Source organism: Malus sylvestris, chromosome 16 (genome assembly GCF_916048215.2).
Source record: "Malus sylvestris chromosome 16, drMalSylv7.2, whole genome shotgun sequence".
Taxonomy (NCBI): Eukaryota; Viridiplantae; Streptophyta; class Magnoliopsida; order Rosales; family Rosaceae; genus Malus; species Malus sylvestris.
The window spans coordinates 1274473-1292154 of NC_062275.1; the positions used below are offsets into that span (position 1 = coordinate 1274473).

Genomic DNA, 17682 nt, shown 5'->3' on the forward strand with positions numbered 1-17682 from the left:
GTTAGTGGTGCATCAACGTTAATGTAATTTTTAAAAAGTTTGATGTTCACAAACAACCCATGATACAAAATATTTGTATGGCTTCTAAAACTTTATTGTGCATTTTTATCATTGTTCTAAAAATCTCCGTCTAACGTCGCTTAAGACCCGTCTAGGCATTAGGCGGCTGGTCACCATCCCGATTAATGTCTAGGCATTTGAAAATTAAGAAATAACGTACATACCAGTTAAGGCGCCTGCCTAGACCGCCTAGTCTGCCGAGACCCTCCTAGGCACCTGCGCCTAGGTTGCGACTTACTTGAATAGAAAATAGATAACTTTTAATTTGCATTTAATTTTTTCAATAAATTGTAAGAGACTTGTTAAATACTTAAATGAGCACACACACCATATACTTGTTCCCCATGTTTTCATTATGTTCCAATACTTCATAATACATATGTCATTATATTTTGTAGTTTATGATGAAATTATATATATTTTAAGAATAAACATACACTTATTTACACGAAATATAATAAATTTACTTAAATCCGCCTAGTCTGCCTAGGCGCTAAGCTCCATCCCGTCGTCCGACTAGCGCCTAACTTCTTTTAGGACCTTTTTTTTTTTTTTTTTTTTTTTTTGCGGTCATATAATTCTTTTTAAATTTTATAAATGTATTTTTCTCAAAACGAAGAAAAATGGGCCATTGCATAGATGAAAATAATTGGGCCTCGATGTCTTTTTAACCTAATTTTGGCTTCGCTGTTTATTGTTGGAGCAGAGTTAATGTGATATTGAGTGTAATGTAGTCAATTAAGCGACAAGTTTGTTATGTGATTTTTATAATTTAAACGATTTACCTCGTTAGGAGCATTGATCTTGAAAATTTTGGAGATCCAACGTAAGCTATTGTCGAAAAAATATTTTAAAGGGAATACATTTTAAATTTGTAATGATAAATGATTTATGATTCAAGTAATTAAGAACATTTATATTTTTCTTCAACATTTTAAGTTTGATTCTCCCCCCCTCATATAAAATATAAAAATATAAAAAAATAAAAGGTTATGGTCGGTGATAGATATAATAGCAATCTATCTTTGGGAGCACTCAATAACATTTCATCATATACCAATAGATATAATACCAAGAGTGAAAATATAATGCCAACACATGGCTATTATTTGTCAGTTCGGAGAGACGGGTGACTGGCCCATTCCTAATCACACTGATACTTCTTCAATTTAGTCACCTATTGCAAGTGTTGAAACAAAAGACTTTGATGTTATTATGAATGAAACCATACATTTATATATTGTATTTTATTTTCTTAATTCTCATATGTGGGACTTATATATATTTTTTTAACAAAATGTGGGACTTATATTTAACACTACCATTTTGTGACATTTGTTAGACATATGCTTTCTATTGGCAGTTATCAGTTACTAGAACTACTAAATTTTGCTTTACTTCCCTTCATTCTTACTCTTTTGATCTTACAGTAACCATTAAAAAAAAAAAAACCGTAAACAAAAGATTCAATTACGAATTGTTTAAGACGTCTCTCATCCGGTTGTGGAATGAATTTTTGATCTTCTTGAGAGAAAGAATTGTTAAAATGTGACAATATTATTGTTTTTGTCAACAAATATACCAATATACGTACATTATACAGTTACGCACTGACGCATTAAAACTCAACTTCATGCACAAAACATTTCTACTACCCAATCGAAACAAACATTTACCACCTTTCCCTTCTTTACCTATCAAGAGCTCCAACCTTAATTGGATATGTACCATGATCCCTAATAAATCAAATTTGCACCAGAGTGCGTAGACATAATTACTACCCTACAGTTGTTTTGAGCAAGAGCCACGACACTGAAGCATCTAAACCGTGAACTTATATAGATTTGGATGTGATCAACACCAAAATCTGGGAAGGAACCCGGCAATTAACCATCATTTCTTGTCTGAATCCGGGGCCTACTCCTCTTGCAACACACATGGCCTTGGATTGGATCCAAAGGGACTAGCTACATGCAAGCATGCACCACTAACTTTTAATTAAGAAAGAAAATTTTAGTTGCAATGATTAAGAGTATTTATCTCTGAACATAAATATTTTAGATTTAGAATAATTTATTGATTTATAAAAAATACAGTCACGTAATTATTAATATTATAACACGTAAATTATATATTTATTAATATATTTTAAAAATAAAACATATAACCATGTCGTTCACTATTATTATACTACGCGAATTAATATTTTTATTATATTTGATTATTCATGACCTTCTTACAGCCACTTTACATTTAGACTACAGTAATGAAAAAAACAACCCCTAAACAAAATATTCAATTACAAATAGTCTAAGGGCTGGTTTGGTGTTGCTATGCTTTGAAAAAAAAAAAAACTGCTTCTATTGTGCTGTGAAAATAAGCTCATTTTTGCTGCTTCACGTTTTCAGCTTTTTTCACCTAAAACTGTGAAAATAAGCTGTTTTTAAGTGTTTACAAAACACCTTTTTGTGCTCAACTTTTTGTTTATCCACTTTTTATAAAAGCATCTCAGTACTAAGACGTCCCTCTTCAGGCTACGAAATGGATTTTTGATCTTCAATAGAAAAGAAATTATGGTTAATGCCACTAATATGTGACAATTTCATTGTAGTCGACAAATGTACCAATATACACTATACTATGACGCACTAACCCGTTGAAACTCAACTTCAAAATCTACAGTTTTAAAGATATAAAAAACCGATTTTTTTTTGTTTTAAAAAGTTATAGCGTCTAGTGCGTGAAATGGTTAATTATTAAAAGGAGAAGAAGTGATAGGAGATCAAAGACAACCATAGTACATATGCATGATTGTTACCCTACAGTTTTGTGTGAGCAGGAGCAAGAGCCACGAAACCGAAGCATCTAAACCATTAATTTATATAGATTTGGATGTGATCGCCACGAAAAACTGGGAGGGAACCTGGCAATTGACCATCATTTCCTGTCCGAATCCAGGGCCTACTCCTCTTGGCTCTTGCAACACACATGGGCATGGCCTTAGATTGGATCCAGAGGGCATACAAGCATGCACCACTAACTTTTAATTAAAAAATAAAATATAACTACAACAATTAGCCACTTAATATCAAGGTCTAATTGTATTATTCTTCATTTGTAATTAAGATGTTTTAGATTCGAACCATATTATTGTTAGCCCATTGTGAGGCTAGACCGGCTCCCTTCTTTTAATGTAGATAATATCGTTTGTTAAAAAAAAAACTACAATGATTAAGTGTATTTATTTTTACACATAAATAATTAAGATTTGGAATATTTTTTTGGTTTACTATCAACACAGTCACGTGATTGGTTTATTGAAATATTAACACGTGAATTTATATTTTTATTGATATACTTTAAAAGTAAGATATACAACTATGTGGTTTACCAGTATTATACTACATGCACATCTTTATTATATTTGGCTTTCTTTTCTCCGACTTTTTGCTTGTATTGAAAGAAAAAAAAAACAAATTTAAAAATAAAAAGTTGTATTGTCAATATTTTTCCCTAATTAGAGTACTACTTTACTTTGCTTAATTACCAAATTGATACACAAAAACTTTTGAAAGTATTCAAATGGGTCCCGTCGTTAAATCTTCATCGCAGGCCGTACAGGTGGTCTGTACAGGGTCCGCAGCACCGTCGCATTGAACCCCCAATCAGGAGACACAAAACAAAACCCATACAATCACTTTCCAATCCTTTTTTTTATGCCTCATGAAATCCAAAAATTTTAAATATCTTTGTTAAAAAAAAAAGAGCATTTTAATTTCTTAATTAATTAAAAGTATCTCAATATTAAAAGTAGATTTTAATATCAATTAAAAATATGATCAAACCGTATTACTCTCTATTTATAATTGAGAAATCTCGTATATTTGACATTGTAAGTGATGTTTTCGTATTATGCCTGACTCATTGTATGTCTTGACTCAAATTTTTTACCCGTATGCAAATATATGTGTATTAAATAATTGTATTTTTTTATAACAAAAAAAAAAAAACTATATAAAAAAGATATCTAATTAATCAATCAATAAATCTTTAAAATTATAATTAATTATTTTATTCAAAAAAACTCAAATTTCATATCTCAGTCGACTTCGATTTCATGTAGATTTTGTAAAGAGAGTAGAACGTTATCAAAAGGCCGAACCGGCAGCTTTTTCTTTGTTTTTCTTATCGGACCCTATTTTTCTCCAAAAAGTGCGCAAAAGTTGAGAGAATTTGAGCAGTCCACCTAAAGGCTTGTTTGGCTGCTTGCAAATCCGCATTTCTACTAATTCCGCCTGAGAGATTTTTTAGTGTGACCATCACACGAGGTGGTATATTACGTGTTCCTATATAAATGGTGAGTTATGTGTGTTAAAAGGTTAATAACTTAAAAATTAAAAATTTCCACAACTTGCATAAAAATACGTGATATACCATCCGTGTTCCCGTTACAACTAAAAATATATCCAAATCACCATCCTAAATGAGTAAGTTGACACTTGGCAGGACTAAAATGCAAGTCAACAATGGCTTTTAGCAGGTAGGTGAAAGTGAAAGTGAAAGGGAAAGAGATGTACTGCCTAAACAATACCATAATCTTAATTATTGACTGTGATTTGTGCCTGATTAGTAAACCAAGACTGTACTTGGCTTGGGAAAATATGCATTACTAGACCTAACTATGCTCGTACTATTTGTCGAAACTTCTCGTATCAGACGATAACATACGATCAAGTGTTACATCGTTCGGACTATTATTTAAATAATAGTATACAAATTATGTAAACAGATGGCATGAGTATAGTATACAAGTTTAACGTTTTAAAAAAAATTTCCATATTCTTTTATCATGTGACAAAGACACATCTACAAGTGATAATGTAAATTTTTTACTCCTTAGTACACTAATAATCGTATTTAATTATTGTGCACCAATAAGTCATGAAAGTACCATTAGTACCAATAAATCAATTTGTATATATGCAATGTAAAAGTGATATGCACATGAAGCAAATATTTTTTTTTGGTTTAAGAGTCAAACAAACTACGTTTAAGTATTCATTTTTGAGTTTTAATTTGATTGAAATTTTGATTCTTAAAGATAATTTGTAAGTATTGGTTAATAAACGTTTGTAGGTAACTTCATTAGACTTTTGTTTTTATTTGATACTTAAACCTTTATTTTAGACGAAAGTGCCAAGTTATATAAATGGACAATGTGAATTGAACCAATACTTAACAATTTTAATTCAAAGACCAAAACTCTAATAAAGCCACCGTCCAAAGATCAATACTCCAATTTTATCATATATTTTATAATGCAATATTACTTATAGTCTATAGCTTGTTGGTTCTGGAATGAGATTCACTTCGGATCTCTGTGTTTAGAGTCCGCTGATCAAGACATTCCCACCGTTGGAGATCCAGACCGTTCAAGTTTTTGAGTTTTTATGAAGTGGGTTAGTGAGATAGGTTAATAGAAACCATAAAATTAAAATTTAGTGGTTCAGATTTCTCAATTTGCATATTTCACACACAAAAATCTGGAGTGGTTCATAACATTTCACATCCATTTGTTGAAAAAAGGTTTACGGTACGAAATTCTTTCTATGCGTGCCCTAAATATGGTTATAAACTGAACGTGCCTCATTCTTAACAGTATGCAACGATAAAACTTTGAGTGTGACTCAAATTGAAAGAAAACATAAATAAAATTGTTGAGCGTGATAATTATACCATCACCTGATGTTATTAAAATATGGGTGAATAATAAATTTAATACGGTAAAACCCTTTAAATTAAGAATCATATTATTCATACACTTATTTTTACTTTTCACATAATTCTCTTAACTTTTAACAATCTGATCGACAAAAAAAAAGTATGTAAATGCGGCTACCATACGCAGGTCTTATGCTGTGCGTATACGGTACCCACTACCCAGCCAGGCCTTTCTTTCTGTTTGCGTGAGAGTGCGTATTACGCTTCCGGCCTCGCTGGACCAACAGGCCCAAAACCCAAAAGAAAACCAAAAAGGAAAAATGAAAAAAAATCACGAAAAGCAATCAAATATTATTAACAGTTCCAAACAAGTTTACTTAATAATACTGAGAGATCCAGAGGATTGTCATTGGATTATCTTTGTAAGCATCCTGAAGATTTTTAAATCATATTTGTTCATAGTATTTTGTACGATTAGAAATCATTATAATTTTTTTATTTAAAATTAAATATAAACAGTATGTGATAAAAATTGATTGCATAATATACGATGAATATATGTGATTGAAAGATTTTCGAGATGCTGAGAGAGAGAGTCATGACTGCAGTATCAGTGTCTGCTTAACAGCCAAGCGTCCCTTCCCCACTCCCTCCCCAGCTTCCTTTATTTAATTAATCTGAAATTAAATCTAATCTCTTTCTCTCTTTCTCTCTTTCTCTCTCCTCTCCACAACCAGATTTAAATCACAATCTAGAGAGAGAAAATCAAACCCAAAGAGCAAAACCCACTCCCTTTCTCTATCTAAAAAAATCACATCATTTTTTGCAAAGCTCCAACACTCTCTCGTTCTATCCTCCTCTCTCTCTGTACATCTGCGCCTCTGTGTATTTTGTCTGCGATTTGAAACCCTAGGCATTTCGGATCCCGAGCTACATTTGGATGTGAAGGAGCGTGCGCCACTCAGATCGGGCTATGGAGGAGTTTTCCGGCGACGGAGGTTTGACTCCGATGACGGATTACAGTAACGGACCGGTTCACGGCGCTACGCCGACACCGCCGCCGCTGACGGTGTCCGGATCGTTCAAGGAGGGGAAGAGCTCCTCGCGGAGGAGAGGATTCAGGAAACCGAGTATGGATGGCGACGAGTTGATAAACCTCTTGCACGGCTCGGATCCGGTCAAGGTCGAGCTCAATCGGCTCGAGAATGAAGTCAGAGGTGCGAATGCGGCTCGATCCGCTGCTTTTCTCGAGATTTGCAGTCGGTTTTCCCCTAGATTCCTGGTGTCGTTTTGCCGTTTTTTACTGTCGTTTTTGTGTGTGTTTTGCAGATAAGGACCGGGAGCTAGGAGAGGCACAGGCTCAGATCAAGGCTCTCAAGCTCTCTGATAGAGCCAGAGAAAAAGCTTGTGAAGAGGTTATTTTCGTCATTTTATATTACTCTGATTTTTCCTTGGTGTGCGTACAACTATTATGTTTAAACATTGGCTTAGTCTTAATTTTTCCTTAATTGTAGAACATTACATTTAGCCCAATATTTCCCTTCAATTTTGTGGTATATGTATTGGAAATTTTCGGAGTAGACGACTTAGATTAATTACTACGGTTAATATGGAATCTAAGTTCTATTAACTGATGGGCAATGGTTACTTTATTATTTGGATCCCATTTCTGGAGTACTACTTGTTCTTCCTGCTATAACTTTCATATTAGTTGCCTATTCAGAAATTAACATGTTTTCATTCCTTTTTTGGTTCTGGGGTAAATGTATTTTAATTCGAGTGAAGTTATGGTAATTGCGTTGGCAATTATAAATATGTCGCCGAAATGGTTGCTGAATTTTCTTCTTGTCTATGTTTTTGTTACATTGCAGCTCACTGATGAGCTGTCAAAGGTGGAAGAAAAGCTGAAGTTAACTGAATCACTTCTAGAAAGCAAAGTATGATTTGAATCTGAATCTTTTCTTAAGTTTTTTTTAAGTGTTGCTAACTTTGGTTTCTATTATGTATGCTTGTTATCACAATTCTACATCGCCAAAAAATGTTTTGCAGAATCTTGAAATAAAGAAAATCAATGATGAGAAGAAAGCTTCCATGGCTGCTCAGTTCGCAGCTGAAGCTACTCTACGGAGGGTTCATGCTGCTCAAAAGGATGATGATATGCCTCCGATTGAAGCCATTCTTGCACCTCTGGAGGCTGAGCTAAAGCTTGCCCGGCAAGAGGTACATTCTCTCTTACCCGAGGAGAACACGATTCATGTGGTACTTGTAGGTGTAATTGATTAGTTATATTTAATTCTTACAGATTGCGAAGCTTCAAGATGATAACAAAGCTCTGGATCGCCTTACCAAATCAAAAGAAGCAGCTTTACTTGAGGCTGAGAGGACTGTTCAGGTTGCCTTGGCTAAGGCCTCCATGGTGGATGACCTTCAAAATAAAAACCAAGAGTTGATGAAACAGATAGAAATTTGTCAGGTAGTGCAAGATAATGCATGATATTTCCTTTTTAAAGTGGATTAGACATTTTTTTTTCCTTTTGGGAGCAGTGTTTGGAATTGTATAATTGTAGTTTCACACTCTCGTTGTTTGACTAGTATGATTTATTTGGTATTTCTGCTGCTTCTGTGTGCTAGGAAGAAAATAAGATTTTAGACAAGATGCATAGACAAAAGGTTGCTGAGGTTGAAAAGCTTACTCAGACTGTGCGGGAGTTGGAAGAGGCTGTTCTTGCTGGTGGTGCAGCGGCAAATGCTGTGAGGGATTATCAGCGGAAGTTTCAGGAGATGAATGTAATACGCCAAACATATTTAAATGCTCAATTTACCTGTAATATGCAGTTGAAAGCATTCTTAAGATTTAAGAGGTTTGGGTTTTCTTTCTCAGGAGGAAAGAAAAACTCTAGACCGGGAGTTGGCCCGTGCAAAAGTAACAGCAAATAGAGTAGCTGTAGTGGTAGCAAATGAGTGGAAAGACGCTAATGACAAAGTGATGCCTGTAAAACAGTGGCTGGAGGAACGGAGATTCTTGCAGGTAGTGTTTTCTATCTTCCTTTTGGGGTTAGCTTTTGGCTTCTTACTGGCTTTCTGAATTCTGTGTTTGGCTTCCACCATTTACCGTAATGACCAAACTGTGTTCTTACAGGGAGAAATGCAGCAACTTCGTGACAAGCTTGCCATAACTGAGCGAGCTGCCAAGTCTGAAGCTCAATTGAAAGTAATAATCTGGTTCTGCAACCAATTCCAAATCTGTTTTCAGTTTAAATTTGGGGTGTTATGTATAGTAAAAGTTCTCTCTCTGCTTTTAACAGGAAAAATATCATATGCGACTTAAAGTGCTTGAGGAGAGTGTGAGAGGTAACAGTCTTAACCGCAGTACAGCAGAGGGAAGAAGTACAAGCAATGGACCCTCTCGACGTCAGTCCCTGGGTGGGGCTGATAACCCTCCAAAATTAACTTCCAATGGCTTTTTATCCAAGAGAGCTCCTGTCAGGTCTTTGACCTCCAGCACCAGTTCAGTGTTAAAGCATGCTAAGGGCACATCAAAATCATTTGATGGTGGTACAAGATCATTGGACAGGGGTAAGGTTAACTTGAATGGTACAGGCCCCAGTTTCTCCGTCAACCAATCTTGTGAGGGTACAAAGGATGGCGAAGCACAAAATAACTGGAAGGGAAATTCAGATGATAAGCCTGAGTTCTCAACAGTGGATACAGAGGATAGTGTCCCAGGGGTTTTGTATGATTTGTTGCAGAAAGAGGTTGTGGCTTTGAGGAAAGCTGGTCACGAGAAAGATCAAAGCCTGAAAGACAAGGATGACGCTATTGAGGTCGGTACTCTTTTCTATCAGTCTCCTAGTTCTGTAATGTACACTCTTGGTTAAGTGTTTGGTTATGATTATCGTCTTTCAGATGTTAGCCAAGAAGGTAGATACCTTGACTAAAGCAATGGAGGTTGAAGCAAAGAAAATGAGAAGAGAAGTTGCTGCCATGGAGAAGGAGGTAGCTGCCATGCGTGTGGACAAAGAACATGAGAATAGGGCCAAGCGGTTTGGTCATACTAAAAGTTCCGTCAGCAGTGCTCAGGTGCTCTCTGGAAGGTACTTAATTTCAATCGCTTACCACCTGTGGTGTCTCAGATCACATTAGTTGTTCGGTAACTTTGGTTGTACCATTGAAGATATGCCATTTGCTTCGGTTGAAGCAAAGAAAATGATAGTGTTGTCTCTGTTGTGATTATTGGTCTCACCAAACTCGTAGAGATTTACATGTTTCACATACTGTGCAGGGGTCTCGCACGAAGTGGGTTAACACGCAGCACCCAATGACAAAAATCCAAATTTGCAGCTGCAGAAAGGCATTAATCCTCAGAGGCCTTGTTGTTCCTCCGTCGTTTTTCCACTTTTTAATTTTATTTTATCCTGTCCCTTCCCCCCTACTGCGATTGATTATAAGATAGTAGCTGGCATGCCGATGAAACTGTGTTCACCAAAAGCTGGTAAAGGAGAGCAACCTCGGAGAAAGAAGTTGTCGGAATGCCTGCCTCTGACGTAGATTGTTATTCCCGTGCTTGTTAGAGAGAGGAGCATAAGAAAAGAGAAAGGGAAGAAGAAGATTATTGACTTTTGGGCTAACCTACCGTTTGTGGCGTCGTCTCGTGAGTGGGCAATGGTTGTGTTGTATAGGTAGCTTATTGGGTTTTGTTACGTTGTTGTATGTTTTGCAGTTTATATTTGTAATTGCAGAAGCTAGTGTGATTGCTGTTGGTTAAGGGCTTTGTTAATATTCTTGTAACCAGATCAAGATTAGATCTTTTGTTGCTTGTGTTACTTCATCTATACTCCACTGTTGGTTTATCTCTCTATCTCTCTATCTTGTAGACATGTTAAAAGTTCTTGGACACTCTTAGTCTTACCTTACGAGCGGATTTTTGAGGGACGGATCTACCGGTATGTCTAACAATTGAGTTTTGGTTTCACCACGCAAATGAATTTGGACACTCTCCGAACCTTGGTGTCCGAAGCCTAAAGATCAAGAAATTTGGGCACTTAGTTTGTAAAAAGAGAAAGTGGAGCCCTTAGGCCATCTCCAACTGATCCGGCCAAAGGGTTATGGGGTTAAAAATAGATTGAAATTACATGAAAATCGTCTTCAACCCAGGGCTAGGCCAAATGGCTCGTGGGCCTCATCGGGCCAAAAATGTGAAATTCGGCCAACCGGTTGGCCCAAACTAGCCAACCAGCCCCGGGCTGGCCCAATAATTCAAATCCAATGGCTACTTGGCTTCAACATAACGCTAGCTAGCAACGGCTAGCTGAAGCCAGGTGACCGTTGGATTTGAAATTTTTTTTTTGTTTGGGGACAAAATTTAAAAAATAAAAAATTCTAATTTTTTTCTATAACTACCTAAGTCATTAAACTTAAACTACATTAAACAACACAATCTCCACCCTAGTACCAATTGGGGGAGTTATTCAAACATAAACAACATTAAAAAAAAAACATTCATACAACCAATTACATCTTGACACATGGCACTCGAAATCCTATCTGAAAAATTATTGAGATTACATATCGACAAGAAATCTAGAGAGTTACTCACATATCAACACGTGGTGCTCGAAATCCTATCCGAAAAATTATTGAGATTATGTATTGACAAGAAATCTGGAGAGTTACTCACTTTAGCGACACATGTTACTCAAAATCATATCCGAAAAATTATTGAGATTACATCTCAAAAAACTATTGAGGTAGTTTAATTTAAGTAACTATATTAATTCAATTAAAATAATAAATTATGTTTGGCCTATGATCCTTTGGTCCTTTTGGTTCGAGATGGTTTTTTGTCATAGGGCTATGTTTGGCCTTATGACCCTTTGGCCCCATCGGTTGGAGATGGTAAGAAATATGGCTTGACACTGTTCATTAAAATATTCATTTATTGGAGGGCTATAGGGTTAAAGGGAGCCCTTTAGCCATCTTTCAGATGGAGATGGTCTTAGTTTGTGTGAGGAGGGTTGGGGGCCATTAGATGTAATTTGAGTGATCTGAATTGCCTTGTCCTTGGACACTTCATAGGTCCATGCAAATGGGCCCCAACTTTGCCGAAAGGGCAACATATAGCTTAAACTAAGATGATCAGTTGTATAGGCATATTTTCCAGTCATTGAAGATGATTGAATATCTAGGTTAGACCAATTGGTCAAAAGTAGTATATGCATTGGTTAAGAGAAGTTTATGCATTCCTTTCCGCTAAAGTAATTTAATTTTTCAACAAAACAAAAAAAGAATTAGAGTAATTTATTTGGAATGTTGCCTTGTGCAAGAAAAGTCAAGAGGAAATTGTAGCAATGGTCATTCAACTAAAAATTCATGACTAGTGGTTATTTAACTCATCAAAACATGCAGTTATGGTCATTTTAGTCAACTCCGTTAGAATTTCCGTCAAAATAAGTCAGGTGCCTCACACATGAGGCTGAATCCAATCGTAGTAAGGGTTCCTCAACTTTAACCCAATTATAGCAGTGGTCCTTCAACATGAGTCATTTTGATGAAATTCTGACGGAGTTTACGAGAAGGACCATAAATGCACGTTTTGATAAGTTAAGAGATCAATGATTATGAATTTTTAGTTTATGGACCATTGCTTTAATTATGTTAAAATTGAGAAACCATTGCTATAATTTTCTCAAAAGACAAACACCAAAACTCAAAAGCAGCTCCACCGAGAAAAATAAAAATCGGTGTGTATTTTCATAAGTGGGCTTGGGTGTCTAACTTTAGTGGGCCTCCGGCTATAAAAGCCCGTAATTGTATACATATTTCGTTGTTTTCCGGCTATTTTTATTTACACTCACCACGAAACGAATCAATCGCCCGCCCAGAACTGAAAAGCGCGCCAAGAACCCGCGCATAACAATTCTCATGGCCATCGACTCTCTCGTCCTCGGTAGTTCTACCCCTCCACCTTCTTCCCCAATACTCTCTCTGCGTTTTCTTTCTTCTGTTAATATTTTTTTGCCCTAAAATTGAATCTTCTGATGTACTCAGGCGCCGGGCAAGAGGTCGGTAAGAGCTGCGTGGTGGTGACAATCAATGGGAAGCGAATCATGTTCGACTGCGGAATGCACATGGGCTATCTCGACCACCGCCGCTACCCCGATTTCTCTCGCATTCCCAAATCGCAGAACGAGTCGAACTTCGATCACTCCATTACTTGCATCATCATCACCCACTTGTAAGAACTCAAATTTATTTTTATAATTATTGATGGTTTATTCGAGTTAGCTCAGTATTTGTTGATTTTTTGCAATTGGGTGACGCAGTCACTTAGATCACGTTGGGGCTCTTCCTTACTTCACCGAGGTCTGCGGTTATCAGGGTCCAATTTACATGACGGTAAGGTGCTCGATGAAATGTCTCCGTGAATTCATATTTTGGTGGTGGTGTTGTAATGATTTTTCGTGATTGTGCTGCAGTATCCGACAAAGGCACTGTCTCCTATAATGTTGGAGGACTATCGAAAAGTGATGGTGGAGCGAAGGGGTGAGGAAGAGCAGTTTTCGTCTCATCACATTGCCGAGTGCATGAAGAAAGGTACATAACCTTTTCATATGATTTTGTAGTAAGTTCCTTGAACATTGGAACCGATTCATGTTTTTGTTGTTCGGGGGTGTTTTCTGTATGGCTCCTCAATGCAGTAATACCTGTGGATCTGAAGCAGACAGTGCAGGTTGATAAAGACCTTCAAATCCGTGCATACTATGCAGGACATGTAAGGCTTGTTTATCTCTCATATTGAATGCATTGTGTCTTGATAGCCATGTTTTCGTGCACCGCAACTGAATTATACCTCTACTATTTGATGTGTCATTCCTTGAGTCCTAATAACTTATTATACTTCTAAGGTTCTTGGAGCGGCAATGTTTTACGCAAAGGTGGGAGACGCCACTATGGTGTACACAGGAGACTATAATATGACACCAGATAGGCATCTTGGAGCAGCTCAAATTGACCGACTAAATTTGGACCTTCTTATTTCAGAGTATGGGATGTCTTTCTTTTGTATATTGTTTGGACTTTGCACCTCAACAATTGTTGCACATTCAACTTTTTCTTTGATCTCCTTTGTTGACGAACTTAGGGTACAAAACTTATGCTGCATGAAATTTTTGTTTCCCGTGGACTTGCTTATAAGTAGGCTTCTCCTAATATTTTCCTGTCACAGATCCACTTATGCAACAACCATTCGCGATTCAAAATATGCCCGGGAAAGAGAATTTCTCAGAGCTGTAAGTAAATGATAAAGTAGAAGTGTCAACAGTTCATGTTATAGTTTTAACTTGAATTACGAGAGTCATAATAATCAAACTATCGGTCCTTTGATATGCAACTCCTTGCTTTAAGCATCAATTTGCATACATGTTTTCATGCATGCATTCATTTGTAAAACCTGGTGGCAGTCAAAATTGGATACAAAAGTTTTCTTGCGTTTGTCCCTTAAAGGCAGTTTTGCTGGTTATTTTTAATGTAATTTAATTCAGGTTCATAAATGTGTTGCTGCCGGTGGAAAAGTTCTAATTCCAACTTTTGCTCTTGGAAGAGCTCAGGTATTATGCCACACCAATTCTAATTCCTTGTATCTTTATGTTTTATCTTGTTCTGTTTCTTTTTGTGCTAATGTTTTGGTAGCCAATGCTGAGCCCTGCTTGTGAAATTTGTTCGGAAAGTAATCTAATATTTTGTAGGAACTCTGTATCTTGTTGGAAGATTACTGGGAGCGCATGAATCTAAAGGTTCCTATTTACTTCTCAGCAGGTTTGCACTAGCTGCTGTTCTTTCCTCTCCACATCTATTAACTGTTTGCAGGAACTGTATGCTTTTCTGTCAAATGCTAATTTTCATTGCTTGCATAATTACATCAATTGGATTAGAATATTTTGAGACCTATACAAGGGGTAATTGAATCTTTGAGATGATTCTAGAAACCTATCGACGTGCCTGAAAATCTTTTACAGTTTCTCAATTTCTGGGAGTGCCTTCATTTTCCTATTGGTATATAGTGGTGTATCAAATTTCTACTGACGATGTTAATTCTTTCAGGTTTGACCCTTCAAGCCAATATGTACTATAAGATGCTTATCAGTTGGACCAGTCAGAAAGTCAAAGAAACGTACTCCACGCATAATGCCTTTGATTTTAAGAACGGTACTTTTTTTATCTGACTTGCTGAAAGATTAAAGTAGTAGTTTATGAGAAATCAAGATACGATGTTGCAACGTGTAATCGAAAAAAAGAAGATACAATCTTACTCTTTGGGATTGAAGCAGAACAGATTAAGAGTGAGTAATTTGTCAAGTACCAATATAAGATGTTCATGAAAAGGGGGAACTGCTCAGCACTATTATGCACATATGATCACTCTATATTTTAAGTAAACTTTACGAGAATTGATTCTGGAAAATATTATTCCATTGCTTGATATCTAATTGTTTAACGAGGCCTCCATCTTACTCTTATTGTTTTGAATGTTAAAGCTCACAAGTTCGACCGTTCGATGATGCATGCTCCTGGACCCTGTGTTCTGTTTGCCACACCAGGGATGATCAGTGGTGGCTTTTCACTTGAGGTTTTCAAGCACTGGGCTCCTTCGGCGATGAATCTTGTTACACTGCCCGGGTAATTGCCTCTTTCTGTTTCATATGTTTTAAATATCAAATTTTATGCTCAGATATCAGTACTAAACTTCTGGGTTGGAATTTGAACCTTTCAGTCATTGTTCCTCTTTTCTTTTCTAGGTATTGCGTGGCTGGAACCATAGGGCATAAATTGATGTCGGGAAAACCCACCAAAATTGATCTGGACAAGGACACACAAATTGATGTTCGATGCCAGGTTCACCTTTATATTCCTTGAGTTTCGATTTAAGTCCCGTTACAGAGTGTGATTATCTGCGTGCGAAAATCACTTTCTGGAGTGTTTGGCTTTTGATATTTTGATTGTTGCTTACATATACAAGTCTTATACATTCTTTTGGCGTTACCAGATTCATCAGTTGTCTTTCAGTCCTCACACAGACGCCAAAGGAATTATGGATCTTGTAAAATTTCTCTCCCCTAAGCACGTCATACTTGTTCATGGCGAGAAGCCGAGGATGGCGATTCTAAAAGGAAAAATCCAGTCGGAGCTGGGAATTCAGTGTTACGACCCTGCAAACAATGAGACCGTGTCAGTCCCATCAACCCACTACGCGAAAGCAGTAGCTTCCGACACGTTCATCCAAAGCTGTTCGAATCCAAACTTCAAGTTCTCGAAAAGAAGTTCAGAAGATGAACATGGTTTGAGTTTGGGAACCAGAAATTCGACTCCAGGACTGCAAGTAAGCGATGAGAGGGCAGCAGAAGGGGTTTTGGTTATGGAGAAAAGCAAAAAAACCAAGGTAGTACACCAAGAGGAGCTTATGCTTATGTTAGGAGAGAAAAAGCACCAAGTACAATTTGCTTATTGCTGCCTTGTTCAGACTGGCAACTTGAAAGAGGCCAAAAGCACTTCTGGAAACGACGATCAGCTTTGCAAATCTGAGAGAGGCTCTCGGCTTCTCCGCAGATTATCTGCGAAACTTTCAAATGAGTTTTCTGAGGGGAACATCCAAGACTTTGAGGATCACCTTGAAGTGGCATCGTTTCGCGCATCCGTTTGCTTGAAGGAAAACTGCCCTCACAGATTACTGGATGGCCATGGCGTTCGGAATAAATCTGAAGAAGCAGTTTATTTCTGCTGCAGTTGGGCAATGGCAGATGAGAAGCTTGCATGGCAAGTCATTTCAATCTGTCAAAACTTCTCCATGCATGAGCAAAACAAGGGGGCTTCTACCCTGTAGGCAGTCCCCGATGGTCGGGGACTTATTTACCCTTGGAACGTCACGGTGACAGTGTCTCAAATTAATAATCTATTATAGTAGAATATTAAGCACACGACAGAGCGTTATTGGCTTGAGATCGTTTCAGATGGTGGCAGATCTCGAGAGGAGCACGTGTGAAGAGAACAAACGTACGACACATCGTGCGCCGCTATCAGAGAACAAACCGCGTGTTGTCCAACCCTATCAGCACGTGGTGGTAGATCCTTTTGGAGACTTCTCTGGGTTGGATGCTGCAGCTGCTGCTTGTTTGGTTGACCCCGTTGACTTGTAGGTGGGTGAGTGGTAAGGAAGCTAGTAGGTTTATTTATTTATTTATTTTTTTCCGAGTATATCGATATTTTTACATTAAGGGAAGGGGGTTTGGCTAACCAAATGATGGGCAACCTAATTTGGTATTAAATTCGTCATCCATGAGATATTCGAACCTAAAATCTATCACTTGCAAGTAAAGAGGAATACCATAAGACTGTAGTACTGAATGGCGAAAGAAAGCTAGTAGTTAGTTCCTTTATTTATCCGTTCAAAATATGAATATGTGTATGCATGTAGATCGCCTGCATTTATTGGATGGGGTTTTCACAGTAAAAATGCATGAAAAGCATGAAAGTCATGAATTAACCACCTGTTTTTTGCTTCTTTATCAAATGGGAATTGTGTTCATAAGTTTCAACCAAAAGACCCACATGAAGGGCTGGTTTGAAGTTACTTTAAAAAAATTGATGTTAATGGGTGTAAAATAGTAGAAACAAAAGCAGTTCGCCCATGCTTTTAAAATTTTTATTTTTTATTTTTTTACAGGAGGCAGGTGAATGATATCAATTAATAAGAAAAAAAATGGTACCAATTAATAAAACTTTTATGTTAAAAATCTTGCCTTCGTCTCTTTTTTCGCTTTTGTTATACTTTTTTCACAATAGTTTATTAAACACTTATTTATTCTCACATGGTAACAGAATCAGCTTTGAAAAAAAATATAGCATATA

General features: G+C 36.9%; 2 protein-coding genes across 2 annotated transcripts; both read left to right on the forward strand.

Moving 5' to 3' along the window:
* The first annotated feature begins 6445 nt into the window (after positions 1–6445).
* LOC126608063 (microtubule-associated protein 70-1) lies at positions 6446–10631 on the forward strand. Its single transcript, XM_050275824.1, has 11 exons — positions 6446–6998; positions 7111–7196; positions 7653–7718; positions 7831–8001; positions 8084–8254; positions 8413–8568; positions 8663–8809; positions 8921–8992; positions 9087–9605; positions 9688–9875; positions 10064–10631. Exons 1-11 carry the CDS (start codon positions 6755–6757, stop codon positions 10101–10103), a joined length of 1860 nt encoding a protein of 619 aa, XP_050131781.1. The 5' UTR covers positions 6446–6754; the 3' UTR covers positions 10104–10631.
* Positions 10632–12625: 1994 nt separating this feature from the next.
* On the forward strand, positions 12626–17178 carry LOC126607243 (cleavage and polyadenylation specificity factor subunit 3-II). Its single transcript, XM_050274770.1, has 13 exons — positions 12626–12727; positions 12829–13015; positions 13104–13176; positions 13257–13374; positions 13479–13552; positions 13686–13822; positions 14006–14069; positions 14322–14387; positions 14526–14595; positions 14881–14985; positions 15315–15456; positions 15576–15672; positions 15824–17178. The coding sequence occupies exons 1-13, from the start codon at positions 12703–12705 to the stop codon at positions 16655–16657; spliced, it is 1992 nt and encodes a 663-aa protein (XP_050130727.1). The 5' UTR covers positions 12626–12702; the 3' UTR covers positions 16658–17178.
* The last annotated feature ends 504 nt before the right edge of the window (positions 17179–17682 follow it).

What these genes read in the sequence shown, in the direction of transcription:
- LOC126608063 (XM_050275824.1), top strand. Translation starts at nt 6,755, where the DNA reads ATGGAGGAGTTTTCCGGCGACGGAGGTTTGACTCCGATGACGGATTAC. An exon ending in AGGAACGGAGATTCTTGCAG is followed by an intron (nt 8,810 to 8,920) that starts GTAGTGTTTTCT and finishes GTGTTCTTACAG; the next exon opens with GGAGAAATGCAGCAACTTCG. An exon ending in ACAAGGATGACGCTATTGAG is followed by an intron (nt 9,606 to 9,687) that starts GTCGGTACTCTT and finishes ATCGTCTTTCAG; the next exon opens with ATGTTAGCCAAGAAGGTAGA.
- LOC126607243 (XM_050274770.1), top strand. Translation starts at nt 12,703, where the DNA reads ATGGCCATCGACTCTCTCGTCCTCG. An exon ending in TGCCGAGTGCATGAAGAAAG is followed by an intron (nt 13,375 to 13,478) that starts GTACATAACCTT and finishes TCCTCAATGCAG; the next exon opens with TAATACCTGTGGATCTGAAG. An exon ending in TTGGACCTTCTTATTTCAGA is followed by an intron (nt 13,823 to 14,005) that starts GTATGGGATGTC and finishes TTCCTGTCACAG; the next exon opens with ATCCACTTATGCAACAACCA.